The sequence below is a fragment of the Corythoichthys intestinalis genome, chromosome 9 (assembly GCF_030265065.1).
Source record: "Corythoichthys intestinalis isolate RoL2023-P3 chromosome 9, ASM3026506v1, whole genome shotgun sequence".
NCBI lineage: Eukaryota > Metazoa > Chordata > Actinopteri > Syngnathiformes > Syngnathidae > Corythoichthys > Corythoichthys intestinalis.
The window spans coordinates 10,990,507-11,009,174 of NC_080403.1; the positions used below are offsets into that span (position 1 = coordinate 10,990,507).

The 18,668-nt window shown below is 40.0% G+C and overlaps 1 protein-coding gene across 1 annotated transcript in view; it reads right to left on the bottom strand.

The window, feature by feature from the left end:
- Nucleotides 1-6,146: 6,146 nt before the first annotated feature.
- The window catches only part of si:ch1073-335m2.2 (msx2-interacting protein), a 42,511-nt gene continuing 29,989 nt past the window's right edge, over nt 6,147-18,668 (bottom strand). The window contains exons 11-14 of the mRNA XM_057845596.1: nt 11,372-18,497; nt 11,096-11,290; nt 10,846-11,004; nt 6,147-8,463 (exon numbers count right to left, since the gene is read on the bottom strand). Coding sequence (XP_057701579.1) covers nt 8,332-8,463; nt 10,846-11,004; nt 11,096-11,290; nt 11,372-18,497 — 7,612 coding nt within the window. The 3' untranslated portion in view covers nt 6,147-8,331. The remainder of the gene's footprint in view (nt 8,464-10,845; nt 11,005-11,095; nt 11,291-11,371; nt 18,498-18,668) is intronic.

Consider the following 18,668-nt stretch of genomic DNA (forward strand, 5'->3'; position numbering starts at 1 on the left):
TATAGTTTATGTGCACTTTGGACTTTTGTTCATTTACCCATGTTAGGCTGCTTATTTCCATATAATATAAAAAACTCAATGTTGGTGTTATTTTCAAAATATGTTCCATTTCACTGTGCATAATTTAAGTCATTTGTACTTATTTTGTTCATGTATGTTACTTTAGAAAACAATTTTGAATGAAAATCATTTTCTCATATATGCCTTGTTACAGTAAGTGCAATGCAGTAGCCTAATGCATGTGTAAAACCCGTTTTTTTTTTTTTTTTTTTTTTTTTTTTTTTGCATTTCTGTGGTTTTATGAGGTTGGTCCGTGGCGACCTTTTTGTCCAGTTTGAAACATCACATTTCACAGCTTGGGCAGCAATAACTTTAGATGCTACCTGTAGTTGCAGATCAGTCTGGCGCATTTATCAGGATCAACCTTATACCATTCCTCTTTACAAAACTGCTCCAGTTCAGATACACAATAGTATTGGTTCTGGAAGTAGTTCCGTAACTTGAAAATTATGTAAGTAGAGACGCGTTTTCCATGTAAATGCCCTAATCTGTTCCAAGCCCCTGCCCGCCAAAAAATCAGACATAAATCTTTGATAATGCATAAAAATGTGTCAAAACATGTAACAAATACATGTAACAATTAGGTTATTGCACAACATACATAAAATAAGAGTTGTGCAAAATGTAAAAAAACAATAAAAGTTGATACACCCACGTAAATCTGTCGGAACACGAGGGGCGAATATAGAGGACGCTGGGATACACACATACAGTAGAGGTCCATCTTAGCCAATTGGAAGTCAGGAATGCAAGACAATAGCCAATGGCAGAGCAGCTATAAGTATGTTGGGTGATACTGTATTTTTGTCTTCTGTGTTCTGAAATGTATTTCTTAACAAGAGGCAATATTTTTCATTGATGCATGTCTTAACCTGAAAATTCTATATGTAGAGACATTTGTAAGTAGAGGTAACACTGTATTCCTTGGATGTCTGCATTGAATCACCATCTTGAAGTATGCCACAACATTTCAATAGGGTTCAAGTCAGGGCTTTGGCTTGGCCACTCCATTTTGCATTTTGTGCTTCCGAGAGCACTGGGAAGTTGATTTACGTTTTAACTCTTTGTCCGGTTGCGGCATCTATCCATTTTTTAGCTTCAACTGTCTGACAAATGGGCTCAGTTTTTCCTGAAAAACATTCTGATAAACTTTAAAAATTTTCCTTTAATGATCGCAAGTTTTCCGGATCCTAAGGTAGCAGAACAAGCCCCAAACCATGGTGCTCCCGCCGCCATGCTTCAGAGTGGGGATAGGGTGTTGAGCTGTTCAACTTTTCCTCATCGTATGACGTGTTCCATAAAATTCTACTTTAATCAGTCTACAAAATATTTAGTAAGACATTCTGTGGTGTTTCCAATTGCCTTTTTGTGAGCATTAAATGTGCTGCAATGTTTATTTTTGACAGCAGACTTCCTCTCATGAACACCATTCTTGGCTAGTGTTTTACATATGGTGGAAAAAACAGACAAGGCTGAAAAAGCAGTTTCTGCTCTTGCACCCCTCTTTAAAATAAACTGCTGTATTTTAAGCCAAAAAAACTGTTGTGTTTGATAGAACAATATGTCTATATGCTGCCATAGCAGATTCATGGTGCATTAAGCCCCCGAACTATTTTTAATATGTTAGTTTTACCCTGGAAACCCCCATTTACAGACGTTGCGCAACCGCTTTTGTTTCAACCTAGCCAGAAAAAGAAGGTAAGTAATCATATTTATTATTCGAAATGTCTTTTATTTTTAGCTTAGAATCATTCATTGATGTCTAATTTTTCATTTATACAGTGGGGAGAACAAGTATTTGATACACTGCCAACGGGTTTTCCCATTGGCAGTGTATCAAATACTGTATATGAAAAAAAAAAAAAACTACTTTAAAAAGTTATTCACTGGGATATTTAAAAAAAAAAAAAAAAAAATTATGTCACAATGAAAAAATGGTTTCTGTAAAAAAAAAAAAGTCACAGATATCTACCTCATAACTATCGATTAATTGTATTTTTTTGCTACTGTCGCATTTTCCCCAATATGTTAGATGATAAATAATCGATCCAAACAAAGAAAAATAGGAAACAAAAAAACGTTTAAAAGGGTAAATAGATGAAAAAACATCTCGACCACTCCTTGATGTCTGCGATTTCTGCATCACGACCCTAGTTATATTACCATGTTTCACCCATAAAATCCCCTCAAAATCCGGCTGTGGCCATTTACATCTGTTTCTTGACACTCGATGATACATGGAGTTTTTGGATCGAAACAATGTAAGTACGCGATAATATTTCGTTAAAATCATGGCGTCTCTAATTCTGCTCTCTCGTGCTCTCGCCTCCAGTTTGGGTTTTGCTGTTTAAAAAAAAAAAAGTTTTTAATTCCCTCCTGTTCAATTTTTTTCTTCCACCAGAAAATACAGAATTTAAGCTTTCCAAAGGATGTATCACGTATGCATATAGGACAATTTTGAAATTTTGTCAAATTGGGGGTCTCAGAGCGGAACTTTAAAGTGCCTGTGACACAAAAAAGCATATTTATTTCATAATACACGCGGTATTTTATGCCCCTGAATGATATGGGCCGCTTGGATGTGTGTGGAAGCGATCGCTATTTTTATTTAATTTTTTGAATCCCGCGCCATGAAAATGAGTGACTTCCGGCTTCGGTCTTGCATTGAGGAGGAGGGCGCTGTGACGTGTACGGTAGAAGACGTCCTCTTCACGCTACAGTGTACTGTTGTGTATGAGGACGAAGGATTCAGCTGGTTTTGCGGATCAATACGATTATTTTTCGCACCACGCCAGCCAAACGGCTGCAGAAAAATCATTCTGTATGAGGGAGAGGCGTATGCGCCTTTTTGGAGTTTCAAAAGGTTCCCATTCACCGTGGATATTTACTGTGGGACCATTGGACTTACGAAGAAGTGAGTAAACATCTTGTTTTGTATTATGTCAAATACAAATACAGCGATTACAAAGTAAACACTACAAACTTCCTTTAAATGAAGGACTACTTATGTTTGATCATTGATAGGCATGTAAAAAGCTCTCCTAATGCTCATTAGCAGCAGCACGTTAGCTGCACAACAACTCCAGCCACCCTCCTCCGGGGAACGAACTGTAAATTGCTCTCCGCCGGGCGGTTTACCGATCCGCGAACACAATCGACAACCGGGTCGTCATGTCAAATAATCCAGGATAGTTATGTGTGATTTTCCGCTTCGAAGACTTTGAAACATCACGCGGTTCGGGTTAGCATGTCGGCTAGCTGTCACGCCTTCTGGTTTGTTTACATTCTCCGAAGCCGAGGAAGGGAAATGACATATGTCCGATTTAGGTGTCATAAAATATCGTTCGGGAGGTGCGACAGTAACGGTGAAGTCGACAGTTTTGACCATTATGGAGTAATTTTGCCATGTCGTCCTGAAAAAATGCATTTTTATTATTTCATATTCCATTCAGCACAAGACTTATTTGTCATGACCATGCCATTTATTTAGCAATTGGGGGAAATACTTGGATAAAAAGAATATCCTGTAAAAATATTGACGTAAAGAGACAAACAATGACATTTTGCCGCTCTCTTCGTCGCGTTTTCCTCGTTGTGAATAGTTCCCCCTCGACGGGCTGACTGGTCCTTCTCAAGCCATTTATATAGCTATTGGGGAAAAATACTTGGATAAAAAGAATATCCTGTAAAAATATTGAAGTAGAGAGACTGAAAAAATGACATTTTGCCGCTCTCTTCGTCGCGTTTTCCTCGTTGTGAATAGTTCCCCCTCAATGGGCTGAATAGTAAAACCGATGAGCCCAGTCTACTGCTGACGCCATCCACCTGTTGGGGACGTTAAAGCCCTATAATGGTAGGCGTGGCTAACCGGCAGATTAAAAGACTAATTTCTCGTCATCTGTGCTTTGCTAAATTGTTGTATATAGTCGAATCGTCTCAAAATATGATTCTAATTCACATAATAATGCCATTTAAGACTTTTTTTCTCGTGTCATATGCTCTTTAAGTCACCTGAGAGTTTTCCGCCATATACTAGTAGTCGGCATCATTTTTGGTGGACGGCCACTCCTTGCGAGGGAAGCAACAGTGCCAAACTCTCTTCATTTGTAGACAATTTCTCTAACTATGGATGGATGAACATCTATACTTTTGAGATGGTTTGTATAAAGCTGGACAACTAAACCAAAACTAAACTTCATCACAGGTCTTACAGAGAGCTCTTTTGAGCAAGACATGGTGCACATCTGACATTGCTTCGCCATCAAGACACAGTCAAATTACATTCATATTTGTGAGCAATGTAGCCCTGACCCCTGTTCAATAATCTGTTCGGTTTTATTAATGTCCTGTCCCCAGCAAAAAGTGTACATGCAGGTTATGCTGTTATATCGTCCCTACCAAGACCAAACCTACATCCTTGATCAAATCACATCTGTTGGTGATTTTACGCAGAAATGTAAGCAATCCCACTGTAGCATAAATTGCAGCATCTCACTATCTTGTTTCCACGTACAGTATAGCGTGAAAATAAACAAGTTACAATAAACAGTTGAGCCTGGTATAATTATCAGTTTTTGTATTTGTTAATCTTTAATTTAGCCGTTGACCAGGGGTCAGTGGCCCGCAACTTTAGAGCCGCATGAGACTCTTTAGCCCTGCCCTAGTGGCTCTCTGGAGCATTTTCAAAAATGTTTTAAAATGGAAAAGGATGGGGGAGGGAAATATAGTTTTAGTTTTAATAGGGTTTCTGTAGGAGGAAAAACATGACTAAAACATTCTTCTAATTCATTAACATTAAAACGAAGTTAAACTTGAGGTGGCATCATACAACAGAGAAGTCACATGGTGCGTCATTCTCAAAAGGATGCACTGCAGGCAAAATAAACATTTACTGTATTTTCCGCAATATAAGGTGTATCACTGTGTAAGGCGCACCTTCAATGAATGGCCTATTTTAAGACAGTTTTCATGTATAGGCAGCACTGCATTAGAAGGGGCAGTAGTAGTAGTGGTTGACATTGCGTTATGCATCCACAAGATGGAGCTGAGGTAAATGGAATGTCATGCCATGATTAACCATTATTTATCTACATATAAGGCACATCGGATCATAAGGCGCACAGTTGGCTTTTGAGAAAATCTAAGGCTTTCAGGTGCGCCTTATAGTTCAACTTAGTCATTTTGATGGTAAGCTAATATAGCTAATATAGATACATAGAGCACGTGTTGCCTTCATTATAAGGCTTAGATAAGCCTTTCAATTTTTTTGCGGCTCCAGACATATTTGTTTTTTGTCTCAATATGGCTCTTTCAACAATTTGGGTTGACGATCCCTTAGACTTTTTAGAAGCAATTTTTTTGCAAAATTACCAAATCTAATCCTTTCAGGCCCAATTTATTATTTCTACCTTTACTGTACACTCATGCCAGACGTCCAATTCATTTTGACTGGGAAGGTAAGAACCTTTGTCGATCCTCCCAGTTTAAAAGAATTGGACGTCTATCTCTGTCAACTGCAAGCAATGAGTTAAATACTATTGGGGGGGCGGGGACTTTTAGAGGATTATTTGGGGCCAGAACCAGAGCGCATTTGTTTTGATTTTAATTTCATGAATATAGCTTTTATTAACATTGAATGTATAAAAGTACGGTATTTATAATTATATACAAATATTTTGTAATACAATTATCATTAATAATATTAGCAATTATTACTATTTGTTTTTAAAGACCACTTGCCTAATAGTGTCAACTTTTGAATAGCTGTCCACTGTAGTGACCACTGTCCCCCAAAAGGCTTAGAAACTTAATAAATCAACAAAGGTGAATACAAAAAGTGTGTGAATTTTAGACACTGAATCTGTTACCTAAACAATTAGGAAATTTTCTCAGTTAATTACCAATCCATCTAATATTTTAATTACATCCAAAATATAAACATTAATCAAATATGTAATTAAACTGTATAGTTGTACAGTAGTATGAAAAAGTATCAGAACCTTTTTGGAATGTCTCACATTTCCACATAAAATCACCATCAAATGTGAGCTGAAGTTTTTTACATCTGCGTGATTTTGACAAAGTTATTTAACTAAAACCACCCAAACATTTATGCAAACAATGACAGAAGGGGGGGAAATAAGTGAACCCTTTGCCTAAGGAGACTTGAAGAGCAATTAAAACCAATTATAACCAAACAATTCCAGTCAGGTGTGTGCACAATCACTGATGAGTGGTTTAAAGCTGCCTTGCCAAAGATGATGGCAAGAATTCAGCGCAAAATACTCAGAGGTAAAAAAAAGAACCATAGAGTGTCTGCTAAAGAGTTACAGAAATCACTGGCACAGTCCAATATCTCTGTGCACATCAACTATATGCAAGACTATGGCCCAGAATGCTGTTCATGGTAGGACTCCCCTGGAGACGGCCACAGTCTAAAAATAACAAACATTGTTGCTCGTTTAATGTTCGCAAAAATGCACTTGGACACTCCACAGAAGTTTTGGCAAAAATATGTTTTGGACTGATGAAACCAAAGTTGAATAGTTTGGGGGTAACACACAACATAATGTGTGGAGGAAAAATGGAACAGCTCACCAACATCAACACCTCATCCCCATCATGAAGCATGGTGGAAGGAGCATCATGATTTGGGGTTGTTTTGCCTGGAAAACTTGCAATCATTGATGGAAGAATGAATTCAAACGTTCATCCGGACGTTTTGCAGGAAAACCTGAGGCAGTCTGTCAGACAGTTGAAGCTAAAAAGCGGATGGATGCTGCAACAAGACTCATCCAAAACACAGAAGTAAATCAACTTCAGAATGAGTTCAGAAGAACAAAATACACGTTCTGGAGTGGCCAAGTCAAAGTCCAGACTTGAACCTCAGTGCGATGCTTTGGCATGACCTAAAGACAGCGATATATTCCAGACATCCCAGGAATCTGACTGAAATAAAGCAGTTCTGTAGAGAAGAATGGGCCAAGATTAGTCCTGATTGATATGCCACACTGCTCTGCAGCTACAGGAAGCATGTGGTTGAAGTTATTGCTGCCAAAGGGGGGCCACAAAATATTAATGTGATGGTTCACTTACTTATCCCCCACCCCCTTCTATCATTGTTTGCATACTATCCTCATTAAAATATGAAAACCTATAAAAATTGGGGTGATTTTAATTAAAGCAGTTTTTTCATCTGTGTGATTTTGACAAAAAACAGATCACATTTAATGGTGATTTTAGGCAGAAATGTGAAAATTCCAGAAGGTTCACTTTTTCATACCACTGTATATATTCACATTAAACCTTAATGATTCCAAATATAACTCAGCAAAGATTTAAACAAATTGTGCTTGAAATTAAAGATCAGGGCATAGTGTGTCGCAAAACAACCACTTGGTATGCAAAATGAAAGTTTAAATGATTACAAATTAATATAACAAGATTTCTGTATTTTTTTTTTTTATTTGAGTTACAAAATATGAAGTGCCATCAGCAAACTCTACAAGAGAGTTTGCATAACTTCTTGTGTTACAACTATTTACACCCAAGGAAAAAAAAAAACGAAATCAAGAATACCCATCTATTTCCATACTGCGTATTCTGGTACAATCCCAGAGTTCAAGTCTCTGCCAGGTTTTCCAAGTTCCATTGTCAAAGTTTAAATATTTTAAATATTTACAATGTCCCAGATTCCAAAACGTCCAACAGAAATTGTTGCTTGATCAATGCAAATGTAGGTGCCAGAGGTGTAAACTGTTTCAGTAGTGGGAAAAAAAATGAACCAAGCTGGTGAACTTAAAATCTGTGGTCCTCTGTAGGGTCTCTGTTTAATTTTCCTCCACTTTTAGAAAACACAGTAGAGGCAGTCTGTACATTTTTAAAATTACACAATGAAGTGTCTTATTTATAACATGTGATCCTCTTGTTGGGGTGGGGGGAAAATCAATAAAAATGCCATCTGGTCAGTCAAGCATTTTTTGTTCATCAAGCGTCCTGATTTGTTTTCTTCACAACAAGTAAAACTCCAATAAATAAAAATACAGCAGAAATGGTCAAAAAAAAGAAAAAGAAAAGACGTGACTCTGGTTTGGTCCATCCCTGAGTTTTTTTGAGAAGGACAAAAAGACCAGATGGGTTAACAAAAGGGTAGGAGTGGAAAAACTGTCATGAAAAAAAAAAAAAAAAGTCTTGTATTCCTCTGCTTTCCTGAGGCCCAGCTGTGACTTTTTCATCCATCTATCCATGAGGCATATTCCCTCGCGGTGAAGGTCACACAGAGGTGATGACAATCATGAGGTGAGGAGAGATACTGGAGATCCTGTTCAGAAGGTCAGGGGCCAGCTGAGATAAGTGGCTCTCTGAAAATTCACATGGTGGAAAAATCTGCAGCACGTAGGCCGGCTAAGGAGAAAAATGAAAAAAATTCAGTAAACGGAGACAAAAGTAGTGACAGATGTTAATCCTAGCTTGTCCATTCGTGTAAACTCTTAGCAGGTACACATCCGTTACCTTGGGCTTCAGTTTTGCTTAACCTAGACGTTTAACGATACACTGATGTACATCGATACAGCGATTGGTTAAGCAACATTTGTATCGAAATTCATGGAATCCCAAAACATTAAGCAACATAGTTTATCTTTTAGATAGATCGCCCGCTTTGTTGAAAATCCAATATCTGAAGTTTTAATAACAAAATTGTCAAAAATGTTCAAAAAAATTTCTTGGCGTTTTAAAAAAAAAAAATTTTTTTTATTGCTTTAGGAGAAATGTAACAGTTTAATGTGAGCATAAAGTTGTATTAAATTGACAAAAGGTCATTATATTGAAAGAATCGTAGCAGTTTTTGTAATATTGGCAGATATTTCGAGACACCTCATGTTGTTAGAACACCTCAATTCAATTTTTTTGCAAATCCAACCTGAGCCTTTCATATTGGGATATTCAGTAAATCAGATATTTCTCAGATGCCACAGTAGTAAGTATGCTCATTCATATGAATATGTCAGCCAAAGGTCAAAAACGTCACCACTGGTCGAGTAAACAAAATATCAGGCGCGACCGAAGGCACAAATCTTGATACCACTTGAAGCTATTAGGTTAACAAAATGTTGGCTCTGGTCTGGCAGCACAAAGTCCTCGAAATTGCCTGAAAAGGGACTGAAGCGTAACAAATCGCAATTAGTTTGTCGAGCAAGCCCACACTAGAGAATTAACAAGAGTTGTGCCCAACAGGTAACAACAACTCTTATTTTTAATTGATTGCACCTTTCAAAAATTTTGAGTGATAAGATTTAGTGTTACAGTAACACTTTCCAGTGCTAATTTGGGCTGATGATTAAATTTGACTCATTATAGAAAACATATTTTGTATAAAAAACTAAGTAAAAAATACCACAGGCTAAATGAATAAATATGCCTTTATCTTGTTTTGCCTTTTGCAATTTCTCTCATAATTGCTCAACAAAGGGCACCCGCTTGTTATTTAAAGGGAACCTCGGACTTAAAGACTTGTAGGCTCTAATAAGCCACAATTGTTGTCTTTTACTAGAATATGTTGTTAAAAACACATATTATTGCCATTTAAAAAAAAAAAAATCTATAATAGTACATGTTTTGACCTACGGAGGGCGCCATGTTTTATGCGTGCAATGGACGCTCGGGTTGATGACGTAGTTTGACTGGGAGAATAGCTGTACTAGCTAGCAAGCGAAGCTAGTATGACGACTGGCATAATTTCTGTTACTGGTCAGATTGTTTTGTTACATAATGTTGGAATGAGATCCCGACGTCGTACCTGCATCCAAGTCCAGCTCATCAGTAGTATCTTTAAACCGATCCTAGGCAGGTTGTTTGTCTGCCTCTCACCGCAGTTTTCATTCACACAACAAAACAAAAACAAAACCGGTGTGGCAAAACACCGGTTTTGTCCTACTCTCATCTCGTCTCACCCTGTCTTTCCTGTTCATTTTGCTTTTGCGGCTCGTTTTGTGAAATATTAACAGCGCTGTCATGCTCATTAATGTTCCTCTCGGGTTCAAATTGAGAGCTGAACAGATGACATGGTTATGTCTTTAGAATCATCAAGTGACGTCACCGCCCTGCGATGTCCACAACAATGGCGACATACTAATTAAACTAATTTTACAAATTGCATAAAAACGAAACCATCAAGAGGGGTTTTGATATCAAAATATTTAAACTCATGCTGGTGTTTATCTTTTAAGAACTACAAGTGTTTCTATCTGTGGTTCGCTTTAAGCAGCAGCCTTAACCATGCTCCCTCCCCCTAGTGGCTAGCTGATGACTAGTTCAGAAGGTGCGTGATTTTGTTTGCAGAAGAGGCCAACATGTTAGCATTGAGTGCTTTAACAGTCAAATAACACTGTTAACTGGGATAGCTGGCTGACAGATAAAGACTAATGGTAAACATTGCCCTAAATCGGGTTAATTTTATTGTGGATGCCCAAATTTTAAACAAGATTAATATTTGATTAATTGTGCAGCCTTAATTCTAAAATCTGAGGATTACACATAATTACACAACAAATCTATCACTTATCAACCTTGTCATTGCATAAAATGCTTTTCAAATAAGAACGGTCACATATCGATGCCTTCTTAAAATAATCGGCAGTCATTTTTTGATTTTTTTGTTGGGAAACAAAAAAAAAAAAAAAAAAAAAAAAAAAAAAAAAAAATCACAATTTTTAAAAAAAATACATTTTTGTGTAAAAAAAAAACAAAAAACAATTATATAAACAAATATAACTAAATAAAAATCACCTGACTGGAACCTGGATTTGGGATATTAATAATACCGGCCGCCAGCTTTGCCTGCAAGTAGTTTATAAAGGCAGCCTTAAGAGCTTGGGTCTGGCTCAGAACATCATCTTGATCCCGTCCACAAGGCAAGGCAAGAAGAAGACAGAAGTCACACTCTCCCTGCAGCAACACAAATGCATGCATCACTCAATAAAACAACGAAATGACAGGACTTGTGACCCAACTGGCAAAAAGCCTGTAAGCAACATACCGTCATTCTTCTGGCTACGCTCTCCAGCTGAGATGCCTCGAGTCTCATCCTCTGAACAATTCTGAGGAAGGCACCGCCTTCCTGGAGCGGCAGTGATCGATGAGCCAAAGCTTTGTTGCCACATACAAAATGCAACTGGACGGCCGCTGTGTCATTTTTTAGCGCAAGCAGTCCTTGCCAAACAATTGGATATTTCTGTTAGGGAGAAACACCATAATATCTTTAACAAGAATTTATACAGTTCAAAACAGACATTTTTGAATTTGTTTCTCTTACTGTCAGCAACTGCATCATATTAACAGGCTGTGGAATTTTCCCATCGGAAACTGCATGCGTTGCATCAGGCATCTGGGAATGGATGCCTCTTGGATTTGTGTACATCTGAGAGTACTCTGGGAAGGCACCACTTAGTCCTGGTGGCATGTGCGGAACTCTTTGGGGAGATGATACTGTAGGTCCTGGCTGCCGAATCCCCATTAATCCTTCTTTGGACAAGGGCGAGTGTGGCCTCTTAGCCTCTGTTGGCTTTGCTATGTCCTTCTCAGAGACACCTTTAGGCAGAATGTGTGCCCTTGGAGACATTGACATTGGTAAATTGGAAGGTGCAGAAGAGGGGGGATGAATCTCTTGAAGGTGACCTGAAAGAGGATCAGTGGACGATCGTTCTCCTTGTTGATGTAGGAGTGCACGCATTTCTCTCTGGGTCATATACGCTTCCATTGGCACACCACTTCTGAAGCCTGCCCGAGGATCTGACTGTATCATCTCTGCTTTTAACTGTGAGGCAGGTTGTCGTCCTTGCTGGTGGAAGCGTCTCGGTTCTTCTTGGTCCACGTCATGGCTCCTCAAAGCACCTGGGTTCACCTTGAGCACCTTGTCTCTACCAATGGTTTGGGGTGAAGTCGGACGTTGCTGCATTGAATTGGACCAGGGAGAAGTAAGCGACTCACTATGTATCCCGTAGCTCATCACAGAAAGTGGGGGAGTATTGACCCGAACATCTCCCTGGACGAGATGTCCCACTGGAATCGACTGGGTAGCAGGGTGTGGTGACATCCGTCCCAAGCCTCCAGGCACACTATGGGGTGGCATGATAACAGACTGCTCTGGATGGTGCACACCTGTGATAAACTGTTGCATGGCGGAAAGACCAGTGGGCAACATCACTGGTATGCCCTTGGGTGATGAAGACCCAATGGGCGAGGACACTTTGGTAAATGGCGAATGCGGATGACTTGACTTACGAGGGGATCTTGCTTCCTGTTTGGTGCCACTGAGATGCGAAGGTGTTCTGTCACCAGCAGTCGTAACAAAGCCTACATGGTTTCCAGGAGGAGACGGCAAATGGGGACTGATTGCAGGACTTATAGCAGAGGCCCAAGCTGCCTTTGACCCATCTGAAGTATGTATATCACCACTGTCAATTTTCTTTTGATGTTTTGTAGGCAGGTACTCTTGATGGTACATTGCGCTAATACCTTGATTGGCAACTCCCTGCGTAATACGCTTCACTACTCCTTGTGAGCCAGAATGATAGGTAGGTTCCATTTTGTCCAAAACTGTGGCTTCTTGTTTAATAGAAGAAAATGTTGACTGGGCCTTGCCAGGATGTCCATGATCTGTCTGCAAAGACCCCTTTTGAATGCCTGACTGAGAATGACTGTACAATTCCTGTTTAATTTGGGGCATAGATACCAGCTGCTGGGATTCCATGTCACCTGCTGTTGCTTGTGGAATTTGACTTATTTTTGCACTTATCCGTTGGGGTCCCTCTGTTTTTTGTCCCGAGTGACTCAGTACCACTACTCCTTCGGATGTATTTACTCTGAGACCTGGGCAAGATCCTGTACCAAGAGTGGAACTTTCAACGATAAAGCGTGTAGCACTTGCCACTTCTTCACCAATAGACGATCCATGGTATGATCCAGTATCATCTTTGCTGGGCCTGTAATTGGGTTTAGGTAGAGCAACATCGACACTTTGGTTTCCAATACTTGGGTTCACTTTGTCTTCATGCTCATGAGGGTTGCATAGACGACTAATAACAGAGGAATGCAGTCCAGTGGATGCAATGACAGATATCACAGATTTGGTCTCAGGAGATGGTATTGTAGCTGGTGTTCGAACAGACTGAGATGAAATTCTACAATCGGGTAGTGGTGACTTATTTGGCATACCTGTTAACATAGCGTTATGCTCACTGAGGTTCTGATCTTGGGCTGTAGGCAGAATTGTGGGAACATAACTGCTCCCTGGCAGAGAAACAGTTTTGTGTTTTAGAAGAATCTGTCTCAGATCGCTTGGGCCTCGATCAATCTCCACATTTTCCGAGTCTGGTGAAGGCGGGTTTTCCTTGGGTGCTAATGGCAAGGTTGATAAAGAAGGAACCCCAGTATCAATTGAGTGACGGCGCCAATCTGGTGGCGAGACAGGAGCTCTACTGTTTTGAATGGGTTTAATATTTGGTTTGCATGCTAATGGTGAAAGGGAGGGTGATTGTGGCTTTGGAACCACTGGACTTTTGGACTGGGGGTAAACAGTTTTGATATGTTGAACCTGCTCTTCACTGGGTGACTCTGGCTCTACTTTCACATCAGGTGCCTTGAGAGTTGATGGCTCTTGTTCTGATTTCCACGTTGTAGGAGTAATTACAGCAGCAGTAGCTGCTGATGGAATAATTTCTGGGACCACATTTGCACTGGACGTTGTGTTCTGAACTAATAGATGTGATGTCTCGTCACTTAGCGGAGGTTGTTCTTTTGAATCTTTCCGTGCTTGTTTTTGGACTTTAGGACGTTTAAGTGTTTTAGGTCTTCCCTTGGCGCTCTTTTTGGGTGTGGCTGGTAAGAAAGGCTCATCCTGGATGTTAACTGTATTTATTTCAGGCTCGTCTTCCTTGGGATGTTGAACCGGGTCTTGTATCTCTGGTTCTGATGGTATATCAACACCTATTGGTGGTGCTTGAGATAAAGCGACAGCTCCATCCTCAGCAGTGATGGAGTCAATAGCAGCAATAAGTTCTGTTTCACTAGCTGGATTAGGCTTTTCTTCATCGGAGAAACTTTTCAAGTCTGTGATTGGGCCAGTTAGCGTTTGCGGTTCTCTGGGAAAAGATGGATCTGTGAGTTTGGCGATGTTCTCTACAGCCTGCTCTAATTCCATCTCATGCGAACTTAGGCTTTTTGATGTTTCCAGAAGTTCCTTTTTATCAGAAGAAATGTCACTTTCTTCAGTGTTTGCCTCTCTACTGGTGCACTTGATAACATGATCTTTCACGTCTTTTACATTTAGCCTGATTTTAAGGTTTTTGAGAACAGGAGACTTTGGTGTCCTTGGTAACTTGCCTTTTCCTTTAACTTTTTCCAAACTGTTTTTTTCTTCTGACACAAGGGGATAATCATCTTTACCATTTGATTTACCTTCATAAATCTTTTCATTTAAAGAGTCATCTTTGACCATTTCTCTTTTGTGCTTTTCTTTTTCCTCTCTCTTTTGGTCAACTTTAGGTGACTGCTGTTCTTTTACTGAGTCTACCAAAGTCAAGGAGTTATCATCAGTGCAGTCCATTTCCTGATCATTGCCCTCAGTCAACTCTGATTTTTCTCCTTTTTTTATTGATCCACATAGTTGAGCCGTAGACAACTGAGTTGACAATTTTGTAACACTGGGGGAGGATTTTCCTTTTAGATTCCTATGGATTCTTTCACAGCTATCAGACTCATTTGATTCAGTGTCTTTATTTTCCATTTTTGTTTTGTCTATTTTAACTGCTGAAGAATCCTCACACTGCCTACGATTCTTGGGGGGCCTGCCTCGTGCAGCTGTGGGCGGAGCAGGTAAATCTTGCTCACTGTTCTGCTGCTGTGTAGAATCCTTATCTGTGCCTCGTTTTCTTGCAGAACGTGGGGATTCGTGTATACGGATAGGCACATCATCGTCAACTGGAGTGGCATACACAGATTTCACATTCCTACGTCTCGCTCTGCCTGATGATATGCTCATCTCCGAGACATCAGCATCAGAGCCATGAAGAGGAGATTTGGCTGTCGACTTAGAATCTGCTCTTGGAGAGGAACCCCGTTTAAGTTTTTCTTTGTCAATCCGCTCACTTTTTCGTGTAGCTCGTTTTTCAGGAGTTGATACAGATAAAGTAGTCGCGGAAACTTCAGGTGGGGATGGTTTGACCTTTTTAGTTTTCATTTCTTTTGTTTTATTTTCCTTGTTGACAATTTCCCCCTCAATGTTAGTGTCATCACTTGACTCTTTACAAACTTTAAGTGTTTTTTCTTCCTCAGGCTCTAAAGTGGAGCAATACGTCTCTTTCTTTACTAAATCACTACACTCGTCATGACTAGGTAGGGTAGAACTTAAAGCTGGAGGGACTTCGGGCTGTGTTGCTTCAGAATCAAGCTCTGGTTCTGAACTATTGGACAACCCTTGCAAATTTAAGTTAACGTGCTCTTCTGCACAAGGTTTGACATCTTCTGGAACATCCTCTTTTATTTCAGAAGCAGAAAGATAACTATCCTTTGGGTAATTTGCTTCTTTTTTGAAAGATGCCTCTTCTGAATCAGGTGTGGTCTCAGCTGGTGGATAATGCACAGGTGATTGGTTAATTTCAATTTCTTGTTTGACAAAAACCACAAGAGGAGCCGACTCGACAGGTAATTGAAATGTCTGTTCCATAGGAGGAAAGTCTTTTAGCACAGACTGTGACAGTGGGGGTGTTACCCTGGGTTCAGACACCAACTCTTCAGCAGGACTGATAGGCTTAATTTCTGGCTCACTGACAGAGTCTTTAGTTTCAGGCGATTGTAACATTTGTGGGTCATCTGTGGATGGATTTTCAACTTTGACTTCCTCTGTCACTTCTTGTGGTTGAGTTTTATTTTTTTGTTGTTGCAGTCTTGTAAGTTCCAAAAAACGACTATGGAAAAGAACCACTGGGCCTGAGTCTTGTTCACCATCATTAGTTCCTTGCTGATTACTTTGCTGGTTTTGACTATGCTCAGCTTCTTCATACTTTCGTTCAAGATGTTGAAGTCGTCTAGAGTCCAACTCAAAAACAGGACTGTGAAGGAAGCGAGAAGCAAACAACTCTCTTCGTTCTTGTTCCTCTGGTTTTGGCTCCTCCTTTCGATCATCAAGTTTATCTTCAGATCCACTTCGGATCTTTTTCTTTTTCATGTACCATGAAGGTGTAGGTCGTGGAGTTGATTCTATTTTTTCTGTATCTTTTCTGTTGCGGAAACTTGCAAAGTGAGAATCATAATCTAAGAAGGACCAGTTATCCTCTCTAGAAGATGAGAGAGATTTTGCACGCTCAAGCAGAGCCTTTGTATCTGGTGTGATGGTCTGGTCAAGTGCAAAAGAGTAGAATTTATTTCTTTCAAGGTGTGCGATTTTTGGGTCAGAAAATCTCTCACTTGCCCTCGGCCTTTCTGAAAAAGATTTTGAAGTAGATGCCACAGGAGAACGGGGTTTGGCTTCTCGATCCTCTTCAGAGTCTGATCTTACCTCCCCTGGCTCTATATCATGCCACATGCCATATTCCAAACGTTTGTTGTTGTGAACATTTTTATTTAGATTTCTAGAAAAGTTAAGGTCGGGTAGCATGCTTTGCTTCACCCTGCTTTCCCATCTCTTTTGTTGATCCTCATCAATATGAAGTGTGTTGGAATTGTTCCCATGTGTATTGTGAGTCCTTTTGACAAGGAGCTCCATATCGGAGTTAATTTTTTCGTTTCTGACAAGCACTTTCTGAGCATGATCAAAGTTCTCATCTGTACTGTGGGAAAATGGGTGTCCCGGAGAGGAAGTGCTATTCCATTCCGAATCTTCACTTTTTTGTCTGAAGCTCCTATAGACACGCTCCCTCTTAATTCCGTCAGTATCAAACTGGTCTTGTTTCTTTTGTTTATGAGATGGGAAATTATCTGTGACATCCTCAGGGGGCTTGCCTACTTCATGCACAAGGCTGCGGTGTTCCAAATCCTCACTTTCACTTTCCTGTGGACTTCCCAGTTTGTCAGGTTTTCCAGGTTTGTCAGATTCTCGATGTTGCTGCTGATGTAACCGTCTATTTTGCTCCATCTGCTTACGGTAACTCTGAGACAAGTCAATATCAACATGCTCTTCCTTAATCTTTGAGCTCTTCACAGTTTCAGCCACTTGACCACTAAATTTGAAAATTGTACTATGTTCCTGTTCTCGCAAGGAGGCTGGATCTACAGGTCCTTCCTGTGAAAATCTTCGGGATGAAAGTCGTTTTGATTCAGAAGCATCCAGCGAAGCCTCTAATTTTACACGTGTTACTTTAGTGTCCTCTTGAATGTCCTTCGGAGTTCCACTTTTGAATCTTGAATCCCTCCGTTGGGCATCTTTGTGTTTATCAGAGTCCAACTCTTTCCCGGACTGCGAAATTGCAACAGGGTCTTGCGATTGACAATCCTCTTCTTCAAGCCTGTTTCGCTTTTGATTAACAGTCCTTCCACTTGAATCGGCAAAGTGCCTTTTTCTTCCAACGATGCGATCTGAATCCACTGATGAATCTTTCCCATCATTTACGGTCTCGGGCTTAAGATGTTTTTTGAGTCGATTTTTCCCATCTATTTCAGAATTATCAACTTTAGCCGTTTCAGATTTTTCGCTTTTTAGCGAGTCTTGGTGAGAAATTGAGAACTGATTCCCAGTGGTACAGTCATTATCGCCTTTAAATTTTTGCCTATCTTGAGCATCTTGATCAGTTCCCTTTCCTCTTCCAGTGCCTACTTCCACAGCAGAACCATGATCAGTGTCTGGTAGAGGATTTGATGGCGATTTCCTTGATTTTACTCTCTCTGCTTTGTCACCTTTCTCTTTTCGTTTGGTCCGCTTGGTTTTCTCAGATCCCACCACTCTGTCAGGTTGACTGCTCTTTTCACTCTTGTCACTTTTTGAGGCATGTTCTTGCAAAGTCTTTTCAGACTTTTCAAAGTGTGGGGGTGAGAGTGAGCTGACACTGCCACTTCTTTCAGATGACTGGCTGTAAACTCGTCTCTCCGACTCTCTAGGTGTACGTTCAGTTGGTGATGGTGATACTGCAGGAGTAATAGGCCGCCGATGATGAGAGGGACTCCATCTGCTTCGGTCAGCTTCAAAACGTTCTCGTTCTCTTTGAATGTATGTGTATTTTCTAATGTCTTGTTCAAAGGGATCTCTGTAATCCCTATAGTCCCGCGGATCTTCATGGTAGCGTGGGTCATAATGTTCCCCCTGAAAGTGTTCCAATTCAGGGAAACGGTCTCTACTGCGAGCTGCATATTCTCTCCTGGCATCCTCTGTGTAAAGACCAGGCGTGCGTATGGTTTCATAGTATGCCCTCTCTGCTGTAAATTCATGGTACAGGGGCCTACGATCCTCCCTGTTGCATAAATAGGGAACAAAAAGAAGCCCACTTAAGTCGGTCAGATGAGCATTTCTCTTAAATAGATATTCATGCATTATTTTAATGCAACTCAAACTAATTTAATAACTGATAACTAATTTGATATAATTGAATTAACATGGACAAGTATGTAGTGAATATAGGCAA